The sequence below is a fragment of the Aspergillus multicolor genome (genome assembly GCF_047715735.1).
Source record: "Aspergillus multicolor strain CBS 133.54 unplaced genomic scaffold BDW74scaffold_2, whole genome shotgun sequence".
NCBI classification, from domain to species: Eukaryota; Fungi; Ascomycota; class Eurotiomycetes; order Eurotiales; family Aspergillaceae; genus Aspergillus; species Aspergillus multicolor.
This window is the reverse complement of record NW_027395953.1, coordinates 409648-427009: the sequence shown is the minus strand read 5'-3', so window position 1 is coordinate 427009 and position 17362 is coordinate 409648. Positions and strand designations below refer to the sequence as shown.

At 53.3% G+C, this 17362-nt stretch overlaps 9 protein-coding genes across 9 annotated transcripts; 5 read left to right on the top strand and 4 right to left on the bottom strand.

Annotated features, from left to right (window-relative positions):
- Positions 1-828: 828 nt before the first annotated feature.
- Positions 829-4077, top strand: BDW74DRAFT_43250 (histidine biosynthesis protein HIS4). Its single transcript, XM_073732775.1, has 3 exons — positions 829-2074; positions 2121-3683; positions 3735-4077. Exons 1-3 carry the CDS (start codon positions 1228-1230, stop codon positions 3926-3928), a joined length of 2604 nt encoding a protein of 867 aa, XP_073588470.1. The 5' UTR covers positions 829-1227; the 3' UTR covers positions 3929-4077.
- On the bottom strand, positions 4077-5321 carry BDW74DRAFT_43246 (rRNA-processing protein UTP11). The gene is made up of 2 exons (XM_073732774.1): positions 5073-5321; positions 4077-4981 (listed from the first exon to the last, which is right to left on the bottom strand). Exons 1-2 carry the CDS (start codon positions 5166-5168, stop codon positions 4226-4228), a joined length of 852 nt encoding a protein of 283 aa, XP_073588469.1. The 5' UTR covers positions 5169-5321; the 3' UTR covers positions 4077-4225.
- A 71-nt stretch (positions 5322-5392) lies between these two features.
- On the top strand, positions 5393-6168 carry BDW74DRAFT_43233 (uncharacterized protein). The gene is made up of 2 exons (XM_073732773.1): positions 5393-5651; positions 5720-6168. Exons 1-2 carry the CDS (start codon positions 5528-5530, stop codon positions 6007-6009), a joined length of 414 nt encoding a protein of 137 aa, XP_073588468.1. The 5' UTR covers positions 5393-5527; the 3' UTR covers positions 6010-6168.
- On the bottom strand, positions 6167-7383 carry BDW74DRAFT_143652 (putative transcription initiation factor TFIID, 31kD subunit). The gene has a single exon (XM_073722897.1). The coding sequence runs from the start codon at positions 7147-7149 to the stop codon at positions 6277-6279; it is 873 nt and encodes a 290-aa protein (XP_073588467.1). The 5' UTR covers positions 7150-7383; the 3' UTR covers positions 6167-6276.
- A 347-nt stretch (positions 7384-7730) lies between these two features.
- Positions 7731-8183, top strand: BDW74DRAFT_173235 (uncharacterized protein; the record flags this gene model as incomplete). Its single annotated transcript, XM_073727756.1, has 2 exons — positions 7731-7792; positions 7868-8183. 2 exons carry the CDS (start codon positions 7731-7733, stop codon positions 8181-8183), a joined length of 378 nt encoding a protein of 125 aa, XP_073588466.1.
- Positions 8184-8910: 727 nt separating this feature from the next.
- Positions 8911-11101, bottom strand: BDW74DRAFT_173234 (5'-methylthioadenosine/S-adenosylhomocysteine nucleosidase family protein; the record flags this gene model as incomplete). The annotated part of the gene is made up of 2 exons (XM_073727755.1): positions 8911-9482; positions 9535-11101. 2 exons carry the CDS (start codon positions 11099-11101, stop codon positions 8911-8913), a joined length of 2139 nt encoding a protein of 712 aa, XP_073588465.1.
- A 198-nt stretch (positions 11102-11299) lies between these two features.
- Positions 11300-13481, top strand: BDW74DRAFT_173233 (RING finger protein; the record flags this gene model as incomplete). Its single annotated transcript, XM_073727754.1, has 4 exons — positions 11300-12065; positions 12121-12404; positions 12461-13182; positions 13244-13481. The coding sequence occupies 4 exons, from the start codon at positions 11300-11302 to the stop codon at positions 13479-13481; spliced, it is 2010 nt and encodes a 669-aa protein (XP_073588464.1).
- BDW74DRAFT_186241 (uncharacterized protein) lies at positions 13185-15878 on the bottom strand. Its single transcript, XM_073731222.1, has 4 exons — positions 15240-15878; positions 14963-15189; positions 14235-14907; positions 13185-14164 (listed from the first exon to the last, which is right to left on the bottom strand). Exons 1-4 carry the CDS (start codon positions 15434-15436, stop codon positions 13789-13791), a joined length of 1473 nt encoding a protein of 490 aa, XP_073588463.1. The 5' UTR covers positions 15437-15878; the 3' UTR covers positions 13185-13788.
- On the top strand, positions 15827-17349 carry BDW74DRAFT_43119 (WW domain-containing protein). The gene is made up of 3 exons (XM_073732771.1): positions 15827-16060; positions 16185-16817; positions 16877-17349. Exons 1-3 carry the CDS (start codon positions 15931-15933, stop codon positions 17161-17163), a joined length of 1050 nt encoding a protein of 349 aa, XP_073588462.1. The 5' UTR covers positions 15827-15930; the 3' UTR covers positions 17164-17349.
- The last annotated feature ends 13 nt before the right edge of the window (positions 17350-17362 follow it).

Here is a 17362-nt window from a genome sequence, read left to right as displayed (position 1 = left end):
TGCGGGGCCCCGGGTTGGAGATCTCGGAGGTTCTCCGTTGTGTGCCTGATCCTAATATTCCTTCAGAAATTGCGGGTAAGTAGGCGATTTGCATGGCTTGGATAGCGAGACGAGCGGAGAACCTGCCGTACTGGTAGTATTTTGCAGAAGTGAAATTTCCGGCCAGCGCCCGGCTACGGTACCATCACTCCGGCACATGGAGTACCATGTGGGTATGTCTTTTTCCAGTTATCCCTCGCCAGGTATCCTATCTACCACATCAGGGTCACAATCTTTTTAATCAATAAAAATTTCTTGATTCTCGGACGGGTATCAATGCCTTTTAGAAGAAGAAAGCTTGTGCCTCGTGCCAACCAAGAGCTAGATCTTGGTATTGTGAGGAATAGCCTTCCAAAAGTCCCATGTACCGCAAGGGGAGGTCTAGGTACCCATCAAAGCCTTTAACATTGACATATCTCACTTATCCTCTTTGTAACAGTACTTATCCGCATGCTCTGTGTAGCTTTTGTGGTCTCGTGATCTGCCGTGTGCTTTCTGATTAAAACTCTATTGGCCGTATCCAGTATTACTTGAAAGGATCACAATAGATAACAACTATGAGGAAATTACAGATATTTGACATGCTGATTCTGGGATTACAGGACCTTATCCTGCTGTAAAGGTACTCACTCTCAAGGGTACCTAAGTTAAACTTGCAGTATTTGTGACATAGTATGTGGTGTATTCATAGAAGCTATCCCACCTGTACTAGATGTCGCACAGAAGAATATATAACTAACAAAACAACACTCAGTAACAAACTAGTAAATAGCCTGGAAAGAAGCTATAGAAAACACTAACAGATGTGACCTAAAGCTAAAATGTATAACATGACTACCATATCAGGCCTATTACCCAGCAACGTGAGCCAGACTACTTGCGCAGTGAAGAGCAGGTAGGGTTAACAATGTTTGCCTTGGTGCCTAAAGTGCAAGTCATCTGACGTAACCACCAACCCCTGCACCACTCGGAGCCGGAACCGGAGATAGCAGGGCGGTGAGCATTGCGGGGCAGGAATTTCTTGAAGGGATGAATCACAGGTTACACAATGAGTAACAGCAACTCTCCTTCACTCTCCTCACCTTCATTTCCAAGCCCATAACACCTCTCCAGTTGGGCACTGGACTCTTTCCTCTTCTACCTGCTCATACCACTCGTTCATCCATCAATTGACCATATCAACCCATCATGGCCACTCCTTTCGTCGTCTCGTACGACCCCGCCGCCGCCTCCGACGGCCTCACTCTCCAGCAGATCGCCTACTTTGGCCGTGTGTTGATCAAGGCCACCGACCTCGCTCAGGCTGAGAGCTTCATCCGCCAGAACTTCCGCCTCCTCGATATCTACGTCGATGCCACCAGAATCTCATCCAGTGGTGACCTTGTTGACATCCTCAATGCCGGTGCTGCTAAGATCTTTATCACCCTCGACCAATTGACCGCCCTCAGCGAAGAGCAGTCCGTCCCCTCCTCCCGCCTCGTTGTCTACACTTCTTCCGACGATCAGGTCGAGGCTTTCCAGAAATGGGCTGTCAAGCACATTGAGCGCGAAGAGGCTGGTCTTTGTACTGCCTCCGACGCTGTGCACCCCATTGCCGTCAAGCTCGGCTTGAACACCGAAGCTCAGCTTCTCTACCGCACATACTCTGGCAATGTCTCGGAGGATGCTATCAAGGACACTATGAAGCAAGGCGGTGTTAGCGTTGTGCCTGCCACTGCTCTGACCGTTAGCCGCGAGGAGGCGAGTGGAAAGATCCAGGCTGGTTCTCTGATTGCTGCCCGTGGTGTCAAGGACCAGGGCAATGGCCTGTATGCTACTACTGTCTTGGACGAGCGTGGCGTTAGCCTTGGATTTGTGTGGAGCAGCGACGAGAGCATCGCCGAGGCTCTTCGCACTGGCACCGGGGTCTACCAGAGCCGCAAGCGTGGTCTGTGGTACAAGGGACAGTCTAGCGGAGATGTCCAGGAGTTGATCCGCATTGGTTTTGACTGCGACAGTGACTGCCTTGTCTTTGTTGTCAAGCAGATTGGTAGAGGTAAGCCATTTCCCTCCCTATGTTACTTCATTTGCTGACCTTTCAGGCTTCTGCCACCTCGGCACTGCTAGCTGCTTCGGTCCGTACACCGGTCTCTCACGTCTTCAGAAGACTCTCCAAGCCCGCAAGGCCGATGCCCCTGCCGGCTCCTACACTGCTCGCCTGTTCAACGAGCCCAAGCTTACTCAAGCCAAGATCATGGAAGAGGCCGACGAGCTTTGCCGTGCGGAGACCAAGGAGGACATCGCCTTCGAGGCCGCTGATCTGCTTTACTTTGCTCTTACCCGTTGTGTTGCCGCTGGCGTCAGCCTCGAGGATGTGGAGCGCAACCTTGACCTGAAGAGCTTGAAGGTGAAGCGTAGAAAGGGTGACGCCAAGGGTCCTTGGGCCGAGAAGGCTGGTCTTGCTGAGAAGCCCGCCGAAAAGCCTGTTGAGAAGGCCGCTCCCAAGGAGGAGCCCAAGGAGGACACCTCTCGCATTGAGATGACTCGTGTTGTCACCGCTTCAACATCTGTCGAGAAGGTTCACGAATACCTCAAGCGTCCTTCTCAGAAGTCCAACGACGCTATCGTCAGTCTGGTCAAGCCCATCATCAAGGACGTCGTCGAGCAGGGCGATGCTGGTGTCCTCAAGTACACCCACAAGTTCGAGAAGGCCACGTCTCTGACCTCCCCTGTCATCAAGGCACCTTTCCCCGCAGAGCTGATGAAGCTGTCTCCTGACGTCCAGGAGGCCATCGATGTCAGTATCTCCAACATTGCCAAGTTCCACAGCGCCCAGAAGGGTAGCAACGATTCTCTGTCCATGGAGACCATGCCTGGTGTTGTCTGCTCGCGCTTCTCGCGCCCCATTGAGCGTGTCGGTTGCTACATTCCTGGTGGTACCGCCGTTCTCCCCTCCACCGCCATGATGCTTGGTGTTCCCGCCATGGTGGCTGGCTGCAAGAAGATCGTCTTTGCTTCCCCTCCTCGCTCAGACGGCAGCATCACCCCTGAAATTGTCTACGTCGCTCACAAGGTCGGTGCCGAAAGCATCGTCCTTGCCGGAGGTGCCCAGGCTGTCGCAGCCATGGCCTACGGTACCGAAAGCGTTAGCAAGGTTGACAAGATTCTCGGACCTGGCAACCAGTTTGTCACCGCCGCCAAGATGCTCGTTTCCAACGACACCTCTGCCAATGTCAGCATTGACATGCCCGCTGGTCCTAGTGAGGTCCTTGTCATCGCCGACAAGAACGCCAACCCTGCCTTTGTTGCCTCTGACCTTCTGAGTCAGGCCGAGCACGGTGTTGATTCTCAGGTCATCCTTATTGCGATCGACCTTAACGAGAAGGAACTCCTTGCCATCGAAGACGAGGTCGACCGTCAGGCCCGTGCTCTTCCTCGCATGGACATTGTCCGTGGTTCCCTCGAGCACTCTGTCACTTTTGTCGTCCGCGACCTCGAAGAAGCCATGGCTTTGAGCAACAACTACGCTCCTGAGCATCTTATCCTCCAGATCGACAACGCTGAGGCCGCTGTCGAGAAGGTTCAGAACGCCGGATCCGTGTTCATCGGCCAGTGGACTCCGGAGAGTGTTGGTGACTACTCTGCTGGTGTCAACCACTCACTGCGTATGTACCCCATCCCATCTCACTTCCAGTCTCATACTAACCCGTGTCTAGCCACCTACGGTTACGCAAAGCAGTACTCCGGTGTCAACCTCGGCTCGTTCCTCAAGCACATCACCTCCTCGAACCTGACCGCTGATGGTCTTCTTGGTCTGGCCAAGACTGTCGAGACCCTCGCTGCTGTGGAGGGACTCGACGCTCACAAACGTGCAGTCAGCATTCGTGTCGCCGCCATGAAGAAGCAGTAATGGATTCCCATACCCGTTCGGCGCTGGTGGTGTTACGGCCATGTCTCAGCATTTAACGAAGTTTTCAATGTATTTCCTTTTCGGCGCTGGTCACGATTTGCATAATTTCATGGGAGCATGATTGGTTGAGATGAGCAATCAGGGGGAAAACAGTGATGTCTTTAGCATTCAAGTGGTATCCAGACGCCTAGTTCAATAATGACAATGACAATGCAGTGCAATCTACTGCAGCAGTAGCAAGAACAAGAACTTTTCCAGCCGTCGTAAATCGTCGCAGCAAGAAGAAAAATAAGGCCATTACCTCTTCCGCTCCTTGATCTTGAACTTGAGCCCGTTCTTGTTAACGCCGCCAACGGAGTTCGACATCTTCGCCCGCTGGAGATCAAGCGCTCGCTCTGCAGAACTGATATCGGCAAACTGCTTCTCTAGCGCCTTGAGCTTATTCTGCCGGACCTCAAGAGCCCTCTTCTTCATCTTCCTCGCCCGTCGCGCATCAACAAGCGCCTGCTTCTCAGCCTCAAGCTCCTTTCTTGTCTTCCTCTTCTGCTGCTGTGCCTGACGCTCTCCAAATGTCTCTTCCTCATCGTCACTCTCCTCATCAAGCTGCTTCTCCAACTCCCGCCGCAAAGCCCTCTGATCTTCCTTATCATCCGCAAAAACCAACTTCCGCGCCTTCTTCTCCGCAGCCCCGAAGTCAAAGTCGTCAAAGTCACTCTCCTCCTCTTTGTCTTCACTCTTACCCCCAAGCGCCTCCCCAAAACTCTCCTGAACCCTCAGCTCCTCTTTGACCTTCTCCATCTGCCTTCGAACTCGCTCTCCAACGGTCCGCAAATACCCCGCATCCTGCGTCTTGAGCAACTTAATCGCATCGTGAGACAGACCCTGCGCTGTCGCGGAATCACGCATCCCCGTCCCATGCTTTCCCTTCGCGCTGGAGTGCGAGCTCATCATGCCGAAGGCGAATTCATCGGGGTTCCGGTCGCGCGCCTTTTCTTCCAGCCGCTTGATCTTTTGTTTCTTGGCGTTGTAGTCTTTTGCGCGGAGGGAGTAGTCCTATACATTCCATAAGACGTTAGTATATGAGTTGGATGAGGGGGAGAAAAGGGACAAGAGAGGGGGATTCTTGGGAGGGTAAATGGCGCACCTTGTGCTTCTCGAGGATACCCCATTTCTCGCGGCCTTTGAGCTGTCCTCGCTCGCGGTGGTTGCGGCGTTGGACGGCGTTGCGCATGGAGGACATTTTTGCGGTTGGTTTTTGGAGTTGATATCCAGGCAAAATTAATTAATTAGAGCGATAGACTCTGCGCCGGATGAGCCCCGGGGTCTGCAGAGTAGAAGTGAAAGGTAGTGGTTGAGTTGGTTGGTGGTTGTCGAGTCCAAGTGTCGGAGATAAAAGTTCTGAAATTAATCTGCGGTTGCGTCTGGCCAGAGCGGAGCGGAGGAGACTAAAACCTCCAGCTCTGCCGAACCTCACCACCTAGCTACCCAGATCACCTTCGCGCATTCCTGCCCGCCAACGACCGACCCAATTGCTCTAGATACGGTTAATAAATGTCCACTGCCACGAATATCTTCCGGCTACGATAAAAAGATCCGAAAATGACAACCACAAACACCAAATACAACCTCCGCAACCCGCTCCCCCTCTCCGCCTCCCAAGAAGCCGAAGTCAAGCAGCTATACTACAAGCGCGTGCGCTCGCTATGTGCGCCTGAGATCAAGGGTACCAATCTTCCTCTTACCCCATCTTCCCATCTTCTACAGCATATGCTAATTCATTGGGACGTGTAGCCTTCGCCGAATGCGCCGTCAACCGCACGGTCACAGCGACATGGGTCTGCCGGACACAGCGGCTCGCGATGAATAGCTGTATGGTGGAGCATGCGAAACCCGAAGAGGAGGATCGGGCGCGGGAGGAGTGGTTTGCGGGGCATGAGGAGCGGCGGAAGGCGAAGCAGGCGGAGCTGGATAAGGTTGAGAGGAGGCGGGAGGAGGTTATTAGGATGATGAGGGAGGATGAGAGGAGGCAGGCGGAGGCTAAGGCTAAGGCTGCGGCTGCTGGGAAGGGGACGGCGAGTTGATGGGGTTGTGGTTGATGATGTTGATGCTGATGCTGTATACATATGGGATCTTTTGGCGTTGGGTGCTACCATACTTTTGATTGACTGCGTGCGTTGACTAGCATTTGCATATGGCCTGAGCTAGGTTTTTCTTATTATTGTGGTGCTGTATAGTCAGATTATGGTTGGATTAGAATTGATCGAATCTCTCCTTTGGGTCTGTCTAGAGCGCGAGCGAGCGCGGAGAAAGATATCGAGATATAGAACATATTAGAACAGGAATAGATGCTAAACATCCGTCATATCTTTATCCCCATCATCATCGCCCATCACCGCATCCTCGCCGAAGATATCTTCCATCTTCCCGTCCTCATCTTCGTCTCCTTCACCCTCGCCCTCTTCCCGCTCAGCACCAGCCATAACATCATTCCTCTCCTCCGGCACCGGAACCTCCTCCTCACCCTCACTCTCCCACTCATCGCTCATCTTCCATCCGGTCCCCGTCAGACAGAACCTCTCCGGCGGCAGTCTCATCCCTGCCATAAGCACACTGTTACTCGCAGCCGGTTTCGCAGCGCCCGCGTCAAACCCCCTCGTCGCACCCGGCAGCGCAACCCGATTCCTCTCCGCCGCAACATCCATAAGAAACTCCTTAGGTAGCCCCGTCTGGAACTGGTAGTGTAACCGCGACGCAATGCTCAGCCGTAATGACGGCAATGTAACCGAGTTCACCTCGGGCTGATTTTTGTTCCCCACAGCAGCCGCAGCTTCCGGACCAGCTCCCGCATATCCTTCCGTTGTGAGATGTACCGCGTCCTGCAGGACACCCGAGGTATAGCGGTACGCGAAGTCGAGGAGTTGCAGCGGGACGCGCTCTTGGTAGGATGTTACGCCCTGCGCGGCGAGGAGCATGTGGATGAGGCGGACGTCGCGGGGCCGGCGGGACTTGCCGCTGTCTTTTAAGGATGTTGAGGGGATCTGTGCGGGTTGGGAGGCTGGGGTTGGCGCTGTTGTAGGCGCGGTTGTTGGTTGCGTCGTTTGTTGTGAGGGGGCGGAGGTGGTGTTTGTGGTTGTGGCATTGTTGGCTGAGGAGGAGGGTTCGGCGGGAGGTGTGAGAGGTTGCGTGGATGGTGCCGCTTGAGATTGGCTTGGTGAGGCCATGATGTTGCCTGTTCGACTTGCTCGGTCGTGTTCGCAGTGGTAATGGACGGATTTCGGAAATGAGGGTACGCAGTGAGTCCGAACCTGGATGCGGTCTAGGGGAGGATCGTCAAGCGAATCGAGACAAGGCAGATTGCGCCGACTTCTGAGCGCGAGGTGGAGGAGATGAGGTGACAATGAAGGGATTAGGATAAGACGAGGTGCAGGTCAAGGTTGACAGTAGTTGCTCGTTGATCCTGAGATTCTCCCGATGTACACTAAGCCTAGATAGGAAGGATGTCCAGCAGTTATCTCCACGTGACTTCGCCCAAGCTTATCTCCATTTTTGGATTTACTTCATCCTGGACCATGCACTTTGATCCTTGCACTAGACAGTTCCCAACTTGTATGGCGTCTACTATACCTGCTGTTAAGTCAAGCCATGTCAATGTTGACATTTATCTTAGTTCTGCGACCCTGCAGCTATCACCACAGCCACGACTCATGGGGCCTGCAAACACTCCTGTCAACATATGAAGTGACCAATTTGACAAAGAGGCCTTGTCCGAACTGTGCCTAATTTCAGTCCACTTACCCTCAAAATGGGCCTCCTCGACCTTTCTGTTGAGGTTATTTTCTTGATTATCTCTTATTTGGACTACGAGTACGAGATCAACGCACTGTGCCGCAGTACTCGATGCTTGCATTGACCGCTGAACCTCATTCTCTACAAACACAGTGTTTCGCAGCGCAATGGGGGCTACACATTAGAATGGGCCGCTATCAATGGGTCTGTTTCTACCGTTTGCCTTATCCTCGGAGTAGGTGCCTCACCCGATGCCTGCGGACGCAAGGACTGGCAACCCTTTGCGTTGGCCGCCATCCACGGGCAAACCGCGATACTGGAAATGCTATTCGAGCGTGGGGTTGACCCATTTGCGACTGATTGGAAAAACCATTCTAGCGATGGCGCATATGGCCAAGGCTTGAAGGACTGGCACCCACTCTCTCTGGCAGCTTCAGAGGCCACGTTCATGCCGTCAAGCACCTGCTGAAATATGGTGTGCCCTCGTATATCACAAGCGACATTTCCCAGCAAACAACCCTCCACCGGGCTGCGGGAAAGGGGTCATGCGAACGTTGTCCGTGTCTTAATCGATTCGGGAAGTCTGGTCAATGCACAGGACGCGCAAGGATTAACGGCGCTTGCTTGTGCGGCCTGGAAAGGCCATACAAATATTGTACAACTTCTGCTATCCCACGGGACAGATCCTAACCTCGTATGCGAGAATTCCGAGACGTCACTTTGCATGGCGTCTCGATCCGGTAACGTAGAAATCGTGCGCTGTCTTCTCGACCATGGGGCTACAATCAACCCATCGCATCCAGACGGTCAAAACCCGCTCTTTCAATTATCATGCAGCAAAAGAGCGGTACGATGATATTGCTTCATGCGCAGAATTTTCAAACTGGTTCCATGATCTATTGTACGGGGTATGGGGGTGCAAATATCGACGGTGGTGCAAATATGGGTCATGTTGATCTTGAGTGGGATCTGCTTGGTGCGCAGGCACCAAGGCAGAATGTATTAGCCCTATGTCAGTAAAATGTTTGAGAGACTGCGGAGGAACGGAGCCAATCGGTCTATCTGGCTTGTTGGTGAATACTCCCACATCCGAGCTTCGTACCAATGCTCTCGTACTTTGCAGGATCCATTGTTGTCGCTAATTTCTTATTAGGATCAAGATTTCCCTCCATATAGCCACCCATAGAAATGAATCACTAATACGCAACCCCATCATCCATCTTGTCATCAAAATAAACCTCAACCTGCTTCTCCAGCATAACCAGGTCCCCAACGGCCGCTTTCATGTTCACAACCACCTGGAGGAAACCGTACTTTTCTAACTCATCCCTTAACCGCCGTCTATCCGCGACATCATCGACTGAGCTAATATAGTTATTTAAAGACGTCAATGCTCGGATCAAGTAATTGCGCCGTGCGCGCTTAGTGCTTGAAGGAAGATTTGCGGTCTCCCATGCCACAAGCTGTCTGCGTATAGTACTCAGCCAGGCCTCGGGTGATGTTGAAGATGTGAAGGGGGGCAAGTCTGAGGGTCTGGACTGTGGACTGGGTATTTCACGCGAGACAGTACGGTCTTCAACCCTGAACCTGGTGTGCATGGGGATGTTGCTGGTAGAGCGGTCGATACTGACTGGTCTGGGGATGTCGATGCCGATTGCTCCCGGGATAGTGATGTGCCTTTCCTCGGGGATGTCGATGTGGTTGGGCTCGGGGACAGTAAATGGAAGTATAGAGTCTCTTCCGGATATTGATCTCAGGAGGGATGCATCTTTGGAAGATCAGCAACACCATTTATGCTTGGTGGAACCAGACATTCTTACCTGGGGTATTTGGCACCCACGACGCGCCATATCCTATACTTGATGGATTGTGCTTTGTTCTGTCTAAAGGCTTGATAACTTGTCCCATCGCCCTATACAACAGTGGTGGGGGTTGTGGTCCTGTGTGCACTGATTCTGTCTCGGCTTTTGATGGACTTCGTCGGTCCGGTCGTAGAAGCGAATCCAAGAGGATATCTATAGATGAGAGGCACCATTGCATCTCGCCGTGAAGTTGCTTGAGACTGCTGGGATTTGGTGTCCAGGGGCTGGTTTCGACCAGTGCCTGGAGCTGCTCTAGCCTTTCGCTGCAGCGAGATATCAAGATATCAGGCCTCTTGAAGACATTGCTTGTCATTGAGCCCGAATAGCTCTTCGACAGCCCGCCGTCACGGATACATTTTGTGAGGTGGTTTAGCGAGCAATGGAGCGAGAAGAGAACATCAGATAGCTCGTGAACGGTAGATGACGCCTCCCCACAGCGACGGAGAGAGCTATAAAGTGCATATGCCAGTTGGGCCATGTTCGTAATTTCGCTGGCATCAAAAAGACGTGCACGTTGTGTCGTTACTGCAATGTTTGAAGCCTGCATTGACCGTACACCAACCCTTTTGGAATGAAATGCTGCAGATGTTCTCTGCTCCGTCAACACTTGCACAGTCATAGCAGTGGGCACCACGGATAGAAGATCTTTGGCGTATGCCACCGCAGTCGCCGCAGCAAATGGTTGCCAATCTTTATTCTTGTGTGAGTCGCAATAGTCGCAGATACCTCGGATGACGAGGCAGGGAAACCCGTTCATCAGGCCGGCGGCTTCCATTTCGAAGCAGAGTACCCCCCCTAGCTCAGCACTCAGCTGGTCCCTTGTCTCCGCATTTCTGATGACCTGATTTCCGGATGCGATGGTTCCATAGTGTACCTCAACAGGCTCATGAGTTCTCGGCGCTCGAGTAACTGTGTGGTCGTCGTCGCATTCTTCGCAGACGGGGCCTCCCGCATGAATGTATGTTGACTCGAATAGTCGATCCACCCCGGCATTTTCACGCTGAAATCGAGGTAGGCTCTCAAACACGGAGAGGTGATCCATGACCTTACTGCGGTGTCTGAGATGGTTTGATCGCAGCTTGCTCAAGGAATTCAGTAGGATCGGAGGAGGCGCGTTCAAGAAGCCCTTCCGCACAAACCCCGAGGCAGTCGCTGTTCCAGAATCGTATTGGACGACGCCGCCATGATCTGCAGATGGTTGACTGACAACCACATCGCCGAGTCGAACGTCAGTCGCACTGGGCACCCCTCCTCCAACACCCACCATCAGTCCAAATCGAATAGCGGGAAATTTCGCACGCATTTGGATGGCCACTGTAGCCGCTGATGTCGTTCCATATCGACCGGCCGGAAGACAGGCAATGACAACGTTATGGCTTCCTATCCGGCCGAGGGTGTAGATGTTATCGTCACTTGGGTCGTGGGGGAGTTCCGGGTGTTCCTCGTCCAGCATCTCCGCCGCTGCGGCCAGCTCGACCGGGAGCGCACTTACCCACCCCACCGTATAGTCTTCTGCTCGATACATCTTGCTTTCGTTCAGTCATTGGAAAGATGGAAAATTCTCAACTCGGTCTTATCAGAGATGCAAGGCTGAAACGAGCGCCAAGCAGAAGCCTCGCGAGGCTGAGCTCGTATTGGCATCACGTGGAGAGGCTGCGGACGAGCAGCTATTAATTCGTCCTCTCGCTTCTCTCATCCATTTCTCCATCACCTCATCGCCAAAATGGTTGCTGTCACCTTCCAAGAGCTGCGAAAGGAGGGCGTCGACTACTCGAGTAGCACTGACGACTTGAGCAGTACCACCCTCGACCTCCAACCAGAGACCAAGCTGACCGACGTGGTCTCGGTGCTGAAGAGCGAGGGGTATCACGCTCCTGATGCATTGGTTCGAGCGAGGCAAGATGGAAGGCGCGGCCCCCAGTATTATCTAGGGCGGATCTATGGCCTCGAGGATCACCTTCAAAAGCTGGAGGTTTCGGCTGACTATCCGTCAAGTTTTGATGAGAAACGCATCAATATAGACGACACATTCCTCTACTATACCAGCCTCGGCAGTCCCAAAACTGAGCTGTCGGCCCAATTGGAGGGCAACCAGAAGATCCTGATTGACGAGAACCTGCAACTTGAGTTTCATCGCACCCTGCGCATGCCGGACGATAACAAAATCCATCCACTGCCGGCTTCGCAAGGCCCTTTCCCTTTATATAACGTCGATGCGTTTGCATCACGACTACCGGAACGTATAACCAAGCGAGGCGGCATTTTCTTCCCAATGTGGCAGCGCGAAGCTTTATGGCTCAACTTCAACAACCGCGATCCTAGAAGACAATACGCAATTCGCATCAATGTGGGGAAAGTCAACGCCATCAGTGGTCTCGACATCTACGAGGTGACCGACAAACAAGATTACATTGTTGTTCCTGGACAGAAATGGCTAGACGGCATCGCCGTGGCCCCAGGAATTGTGCGTCAGTTTGTTGCTATGCCTCGTAAGCTCCCAAGTCCTAGAGTCATCTACTTGTGCACAACTGATAAACAGCATAGTTGGCTCGGGCTATACTGTCGAGGGACAGGTTACTGGAAAGGAATCATTTGGTGGGATTCAGATCGAGGTTATACCTTCTTATGAGCGAAATCAGCACACATTTGCATTCACGAGTGATAGAGGCCAGCACCTAACTATGGAAGATCACGACACTCCACGCGACTATCATCTAATGGATAATGACATACTTTTTGCTTCTACCAAGCTTCAAGGATATCCAAGGATCTGTGACTTTTTGGAAAATGCTGAGAGGTTTGGAGGAGCAGAAGCACTCACGCTAAAGGTTCGTTATCTAAACAGGAGGTAATTCATGAACGTGTATCAAGCTGAACCATGCAGACTTACTACCATAAAGGTCGTACCCAAGTCGAGGAGTTTCTTCGTCAACAGCAAACGTGGTGGAGCGGGAGAACCTCCTCGAAAAAGAGCAAAAGCCTGAAGTTGGAGGGGGGACCCGGGGACCTTGGCCCTCCGCAAATGAACGCACCAGCTATAGATTACAACGCACCAACTATGGGATACGGTTCTGAAATTGAGGGCTTTGACATGGCATTGCCACCTCCACCGCCGTGTCCTCCACAAAGCTATTACGAACCACCCGAAGTCCAAAGACTGCCGCCAGCACAGAAATCCCGGACGAAAGGGCCAGCGGACATAAAGCCTGAAGTGCACTCGACCCGGCTGCAAGAAATGGGCATCGCGGCAGGAGGAAAACTGATGCAGGACATCACCAAGGATACTTTGCCAAGGGGGATCTGGAATACCAACAGGAAAAAGCTGCTCGATATCCACATCCTCCACCCAGCGGACTTTGAGGCCGTGACGCATATCGTTCCTCCTCCAACGCCAATCACGAAGGAGCAGTATGTTAAAGCCGGTACCCCCTTCTACGCTGTAGAAGAAGACCCCGACGAGCGGCTCGAGGGATCTACCGTTCTAGCCGGTGTCAAGAGTGTCAGCGCCATGGACGAGGATGTCGGCGTGCAAAGCAACGACACCAATTTTGACCCGCTGAAGCCGAAACGCTGCGCAAAGTGTGCGATGCGGCTGTGCGATTGCATGTACGTCCTCACTCCCAGAGTTTCCACTCTAGGATAGTTGCTGACTCTCTGTACTTCCCAGTATTCGACCCTGCAATCACCAATTCTGTCATGTGTGTGTCAAGGCCGTTGCTTCGCCCAGTGGTCGGGAAGAAAGATGCTGTCCGGTTTGTTCAGCTGCCGTTTCCCATGTTGCGGGATTCTCGGCGCCCATGAATCTTCCTGGAGAGGAGACATTCAAGGTTGATGTACCCGTTGTCATGCTGGAGGTAGAAGATGGGAGAGCGGCTTTTCAGTCTGTGGTAAAGATGAGGTTGTAGCATGGGCATAGGAGGTAAGGGTTTTCGCAAATTGTGTCCGCGCTTTTTGGCCTTGGGATACGAACAGATTGTTTTGATCCAATTGACAATTATGGACAGTATCTTTCAGAAAACCCCATCTAGCTGGATAACCGTCCCCGGGAGGACTTGATAAGCGCAGATTGGTTTCAACTGCCGTACTTGTCCCCGTATAATACCATCTACACATTGGTGTTATGGGTACACTCCCTAAGGATATGTTATGACACCGTATATTCATATTTTCCTCTAGCACAACCTCCATAACTCACTCATCCACGGCCATCCATCAAGTCTCCAGCAGCGGCGTCCTCTCATCAGCCGTGTTATCCTTCCTAGTCCCATTAAAAGCACCACTACTGGTATCCCCACCAGATTGAACCCCAGACCCCTTATCAGCCCGTTTTATCTTCACAAACGGAAACCTCGTCTGCTTCGGACTCCGCGCGAGATTTGACGGCGCAAGTTTATCGAGGTGCTGTCGCTGTTCAGGGGTAATGGAGCTCATGAGTCCCGTCTTTGCAATAGGGTTCGTGGACGACCGTCGGAGGGCGCGGGTTTCTGGGTTTGGGAAGGAAGCTTGACGTTGGGGCGCTGGGAATGGAGCCGAGGCAGCGGTTGGCTTCGGGACATCGTCGTGTCGGTCAGATTCGTCGATGATTTCCCTGCCCTCAGTTAACAAATCAAGCTCAAGCCCAGATACCATATCGGGTTGGAAGGTAAGGAAAGACATACTCCCCAATCAACTCTTCCACCACATCCTCGAGCGTGACAACGCCCAGCGCACCGCCGTTCTGCCCTGGTGCCTCCGAAACAAGCGCCATATGACTATGTCCCTCCTGGAAGTAATTCAGGATGTCGAGACAGCTCGTGCCCGGACCTGTCTCGGGGAGTGTCGCGAGCACAAACTCATCCACTTTCTTCGCATCGTCGGGGTCATACGTGATCAACGTCTTAACGAGCAACATGCCCATGAAATCGCCCTTGTTCCCAGGCACATGCACGGGGATCCGCGAGAACCCAGCCGAAAGAATCCGCTCCATGGTCTCCTCATCCAGCACAGCATCACTCGCAACCGTGAAGACGTGCTCCATAGGGGTCATAATACTCTTGACTGGTTTCGCCTTGAGATCCAAGACGGCCGTGATGATCGTGACTTCGTCTTCATTCAGGCGTTCGGCGGGCTGGGATCCAAGCGATTTATGCAGCGTCACGAGCGTCTTCAACCCGGCCTTCTTGTATACGGTCCCGTGGTTCTCGCCGAGCAGGTAATCCAGCAGCTTTGCGGTTGGCCAGGCGGCGGGCGCAAAGATGTACATTAGCACCAGGACCACCGGCGAGAGATACGCGCCTATCGGAAGGCCGTAGCGCACGCAGACGGATTGCGGGATGACTTCGCCGAAGATTACTACATATCGTCAGCACGGATCTCGCTCGATACATGGCTTTCTTAATGGAGTTACCAATTAAGACGGTACTCCCCAGCACAGCAGGCCACCCTCCACCGAGCGTCTTATCAAGGACAATGGGAAGACTCTCATTGACAACGACATTACCGAGCAATAACGTAACAAGGACCCAGTGTTTGCCCCTGTTGACGAGGTTAAGAACTGTCTGCGCGTGTTTTTGCTCGCGGCCTTCGCTGGATGTTGCGAGGACTTGAAGGTGGACCGCATCTTGGCCCATGAGTCTAACATTGTCAGTTTGGGGGGTCAGTTACGATGGAAATGTGGGACATACGCGATCGTCAATCCGGCAAATACACCTCCAATCAGGACCAGCGCGACCGCGGCGCTGAGGTTGAACCACAGGTCGGAATCATTGCTCTCGATTTCTTCGGCAAAGGCTGAGATGGAGTTCAACGGGAACGCATGGCGAAGCGGTAAGTAAACCGCAAGCAAAACGAGCTTTGGGATCAGATGGTTCGAAACAAACATCGCTGTTCGTCTTCAAGGGAAACCCCAGCAGCAGCAGCAGCAGCAAACGAGGTGCGGCAGCTCGGGAGAATTAGGTACGACTGGAGGGATGAAGGAATGACGTTAGCCCTACAAGGCTGCGCGCGTTTAACTACCACCACTTGCACCTCCAACAACGAGTGGAGAATACGTTGACCCTGCTCTTCTCCACCAATAGGATAGAGTCAGAGTGAACATCATGACTGCTTTGATGCCCTGCCAAGACCGGCGGAAGCGTTCATTCGGCGAGGCTCCAGGCAGCAGCATTCTGGATCTCCATCGTGCTCAACGCCAAGATGTTTGTTGGAGGTCGTGCCACAGGATATGTGGCGTAGGGAACTGAACCCCTCCCTGGGGTGTCTCGGGTGTCTCGGGGTGTTGGCATTTAAAGCGGAGGGAGGGGTCGTGGCTCAGTCGTTTCCCTAATCTTCTCATCTTCGTTTTTTCTTTTCTTGAGGTCAGAGAGGCAAGGCAACATGTCGTTCTTCAAGGAGCTCACGAAGGAGTTCAAGGAGCTCAAGGCTTCGCTTTCTGGGGATGGAGATAAAGATAAGGAGAAGAAGGAGGAGAAGAAGGACGAGCATGCCGAAGGCGAGGGGACACGCGGTGAGTCGGACCCTGACCTAACCTTTTATGCTTCATGAAACCCTTCTGCCTACTATCGATCTGCAAGTCAACAAGCTACAACCATGGAACGGCTAGCTAACGTCCAGTCCCATCTGTGGCTAAGCAGCCTACGACCCATCCCATGACTCCGGCTACGGCTCGAACCCAAACTACCCCGGCCCTGATTCAGGCTCAGGCTACCACCCCTCGCCCGGCCCGAGCCCCTACGGCGGCCCTCCACCCGTGAGCAGCCCAGCCGCCGGACCACCGGGCGCTCCTCCCCTCCCGCCCGGCTGGGTCGCGCAGTTCGACCACAACAGCCAGCGCTGGTACTACATTGAGCAGGCGACGGGTATCTCGCGCTGGGAGCCGCCGGCTTACACAGCGCCGTACGGGCAGTACGGACAGTCTCAGGTCCCGCAGTATGGTGGGGCGCCCGTTTACCCGCCGGGTCAGTATCCTGGTCCGCATGGGGCTCCGGGGCAGGATCAGGGGTACTATGGTGGAGGTGGGCAGGACCGCGGGTTTGATTCCCATGGTGGGTATGCGCCGCAGGGAGGGTATCCGTCTCAGGGTGGTGGATATCCTCCCGGACCTGGGTATGATTACTCGCATGGCGGGCCTGGAGGTGATCCTTACAGTGCGGAGAAAGCGGCCAAAGAAAAGAGCAAGGACGACAAGCGGAATATGCTCCTTGCCGGTGCTGGAGGTCTAGCCGTTGGTGCGGTTGGCGGAGCACTTATCGCTGATGCTCTTGGTACGTCCACTTTTACCTTCTCAATAACAATCTTGAAACCAGGATACTAACGGTCCCAGACGACTCCGACGACGAAACCCGCGCCGCTGCCGCCGCCGCATCCGGAGGCGCGACTGCACCACCACCCGTCGTCGCACCACCACCTGACGGTCTGCCTCCCGACGAGACGGCGGACGGGGACTCCGTGTCTTCCAGTGACCGCGAGGAAGTCCTCGAGGCTAGACAGGAGTATGAGCGGGCGCAGCTTGCCGCACAGGACTCTGACGCCTCAAGTAGTGAGGAAGAGGCGCTTGAGGAGGCGAGAGAAGAGTATGAGGAGGTTTATGAGGAGACATATGATGATTAGCATTAGCACTTCCTAGGTCCAGCAGCGGTACTGGGGCATGAAGAGAGTTTATATACTGGTTAGACTAGGTAGCAGCTTTCCCGCTCTTCCTTAAGATAGTATAGGATACTAGGCTTCACTTTCAGCTCCCATACCTACCCTATTAACTTATGGATGTGGTCCACATACGCCCGCCTTGGCTCAGCCTTACATTAACAAC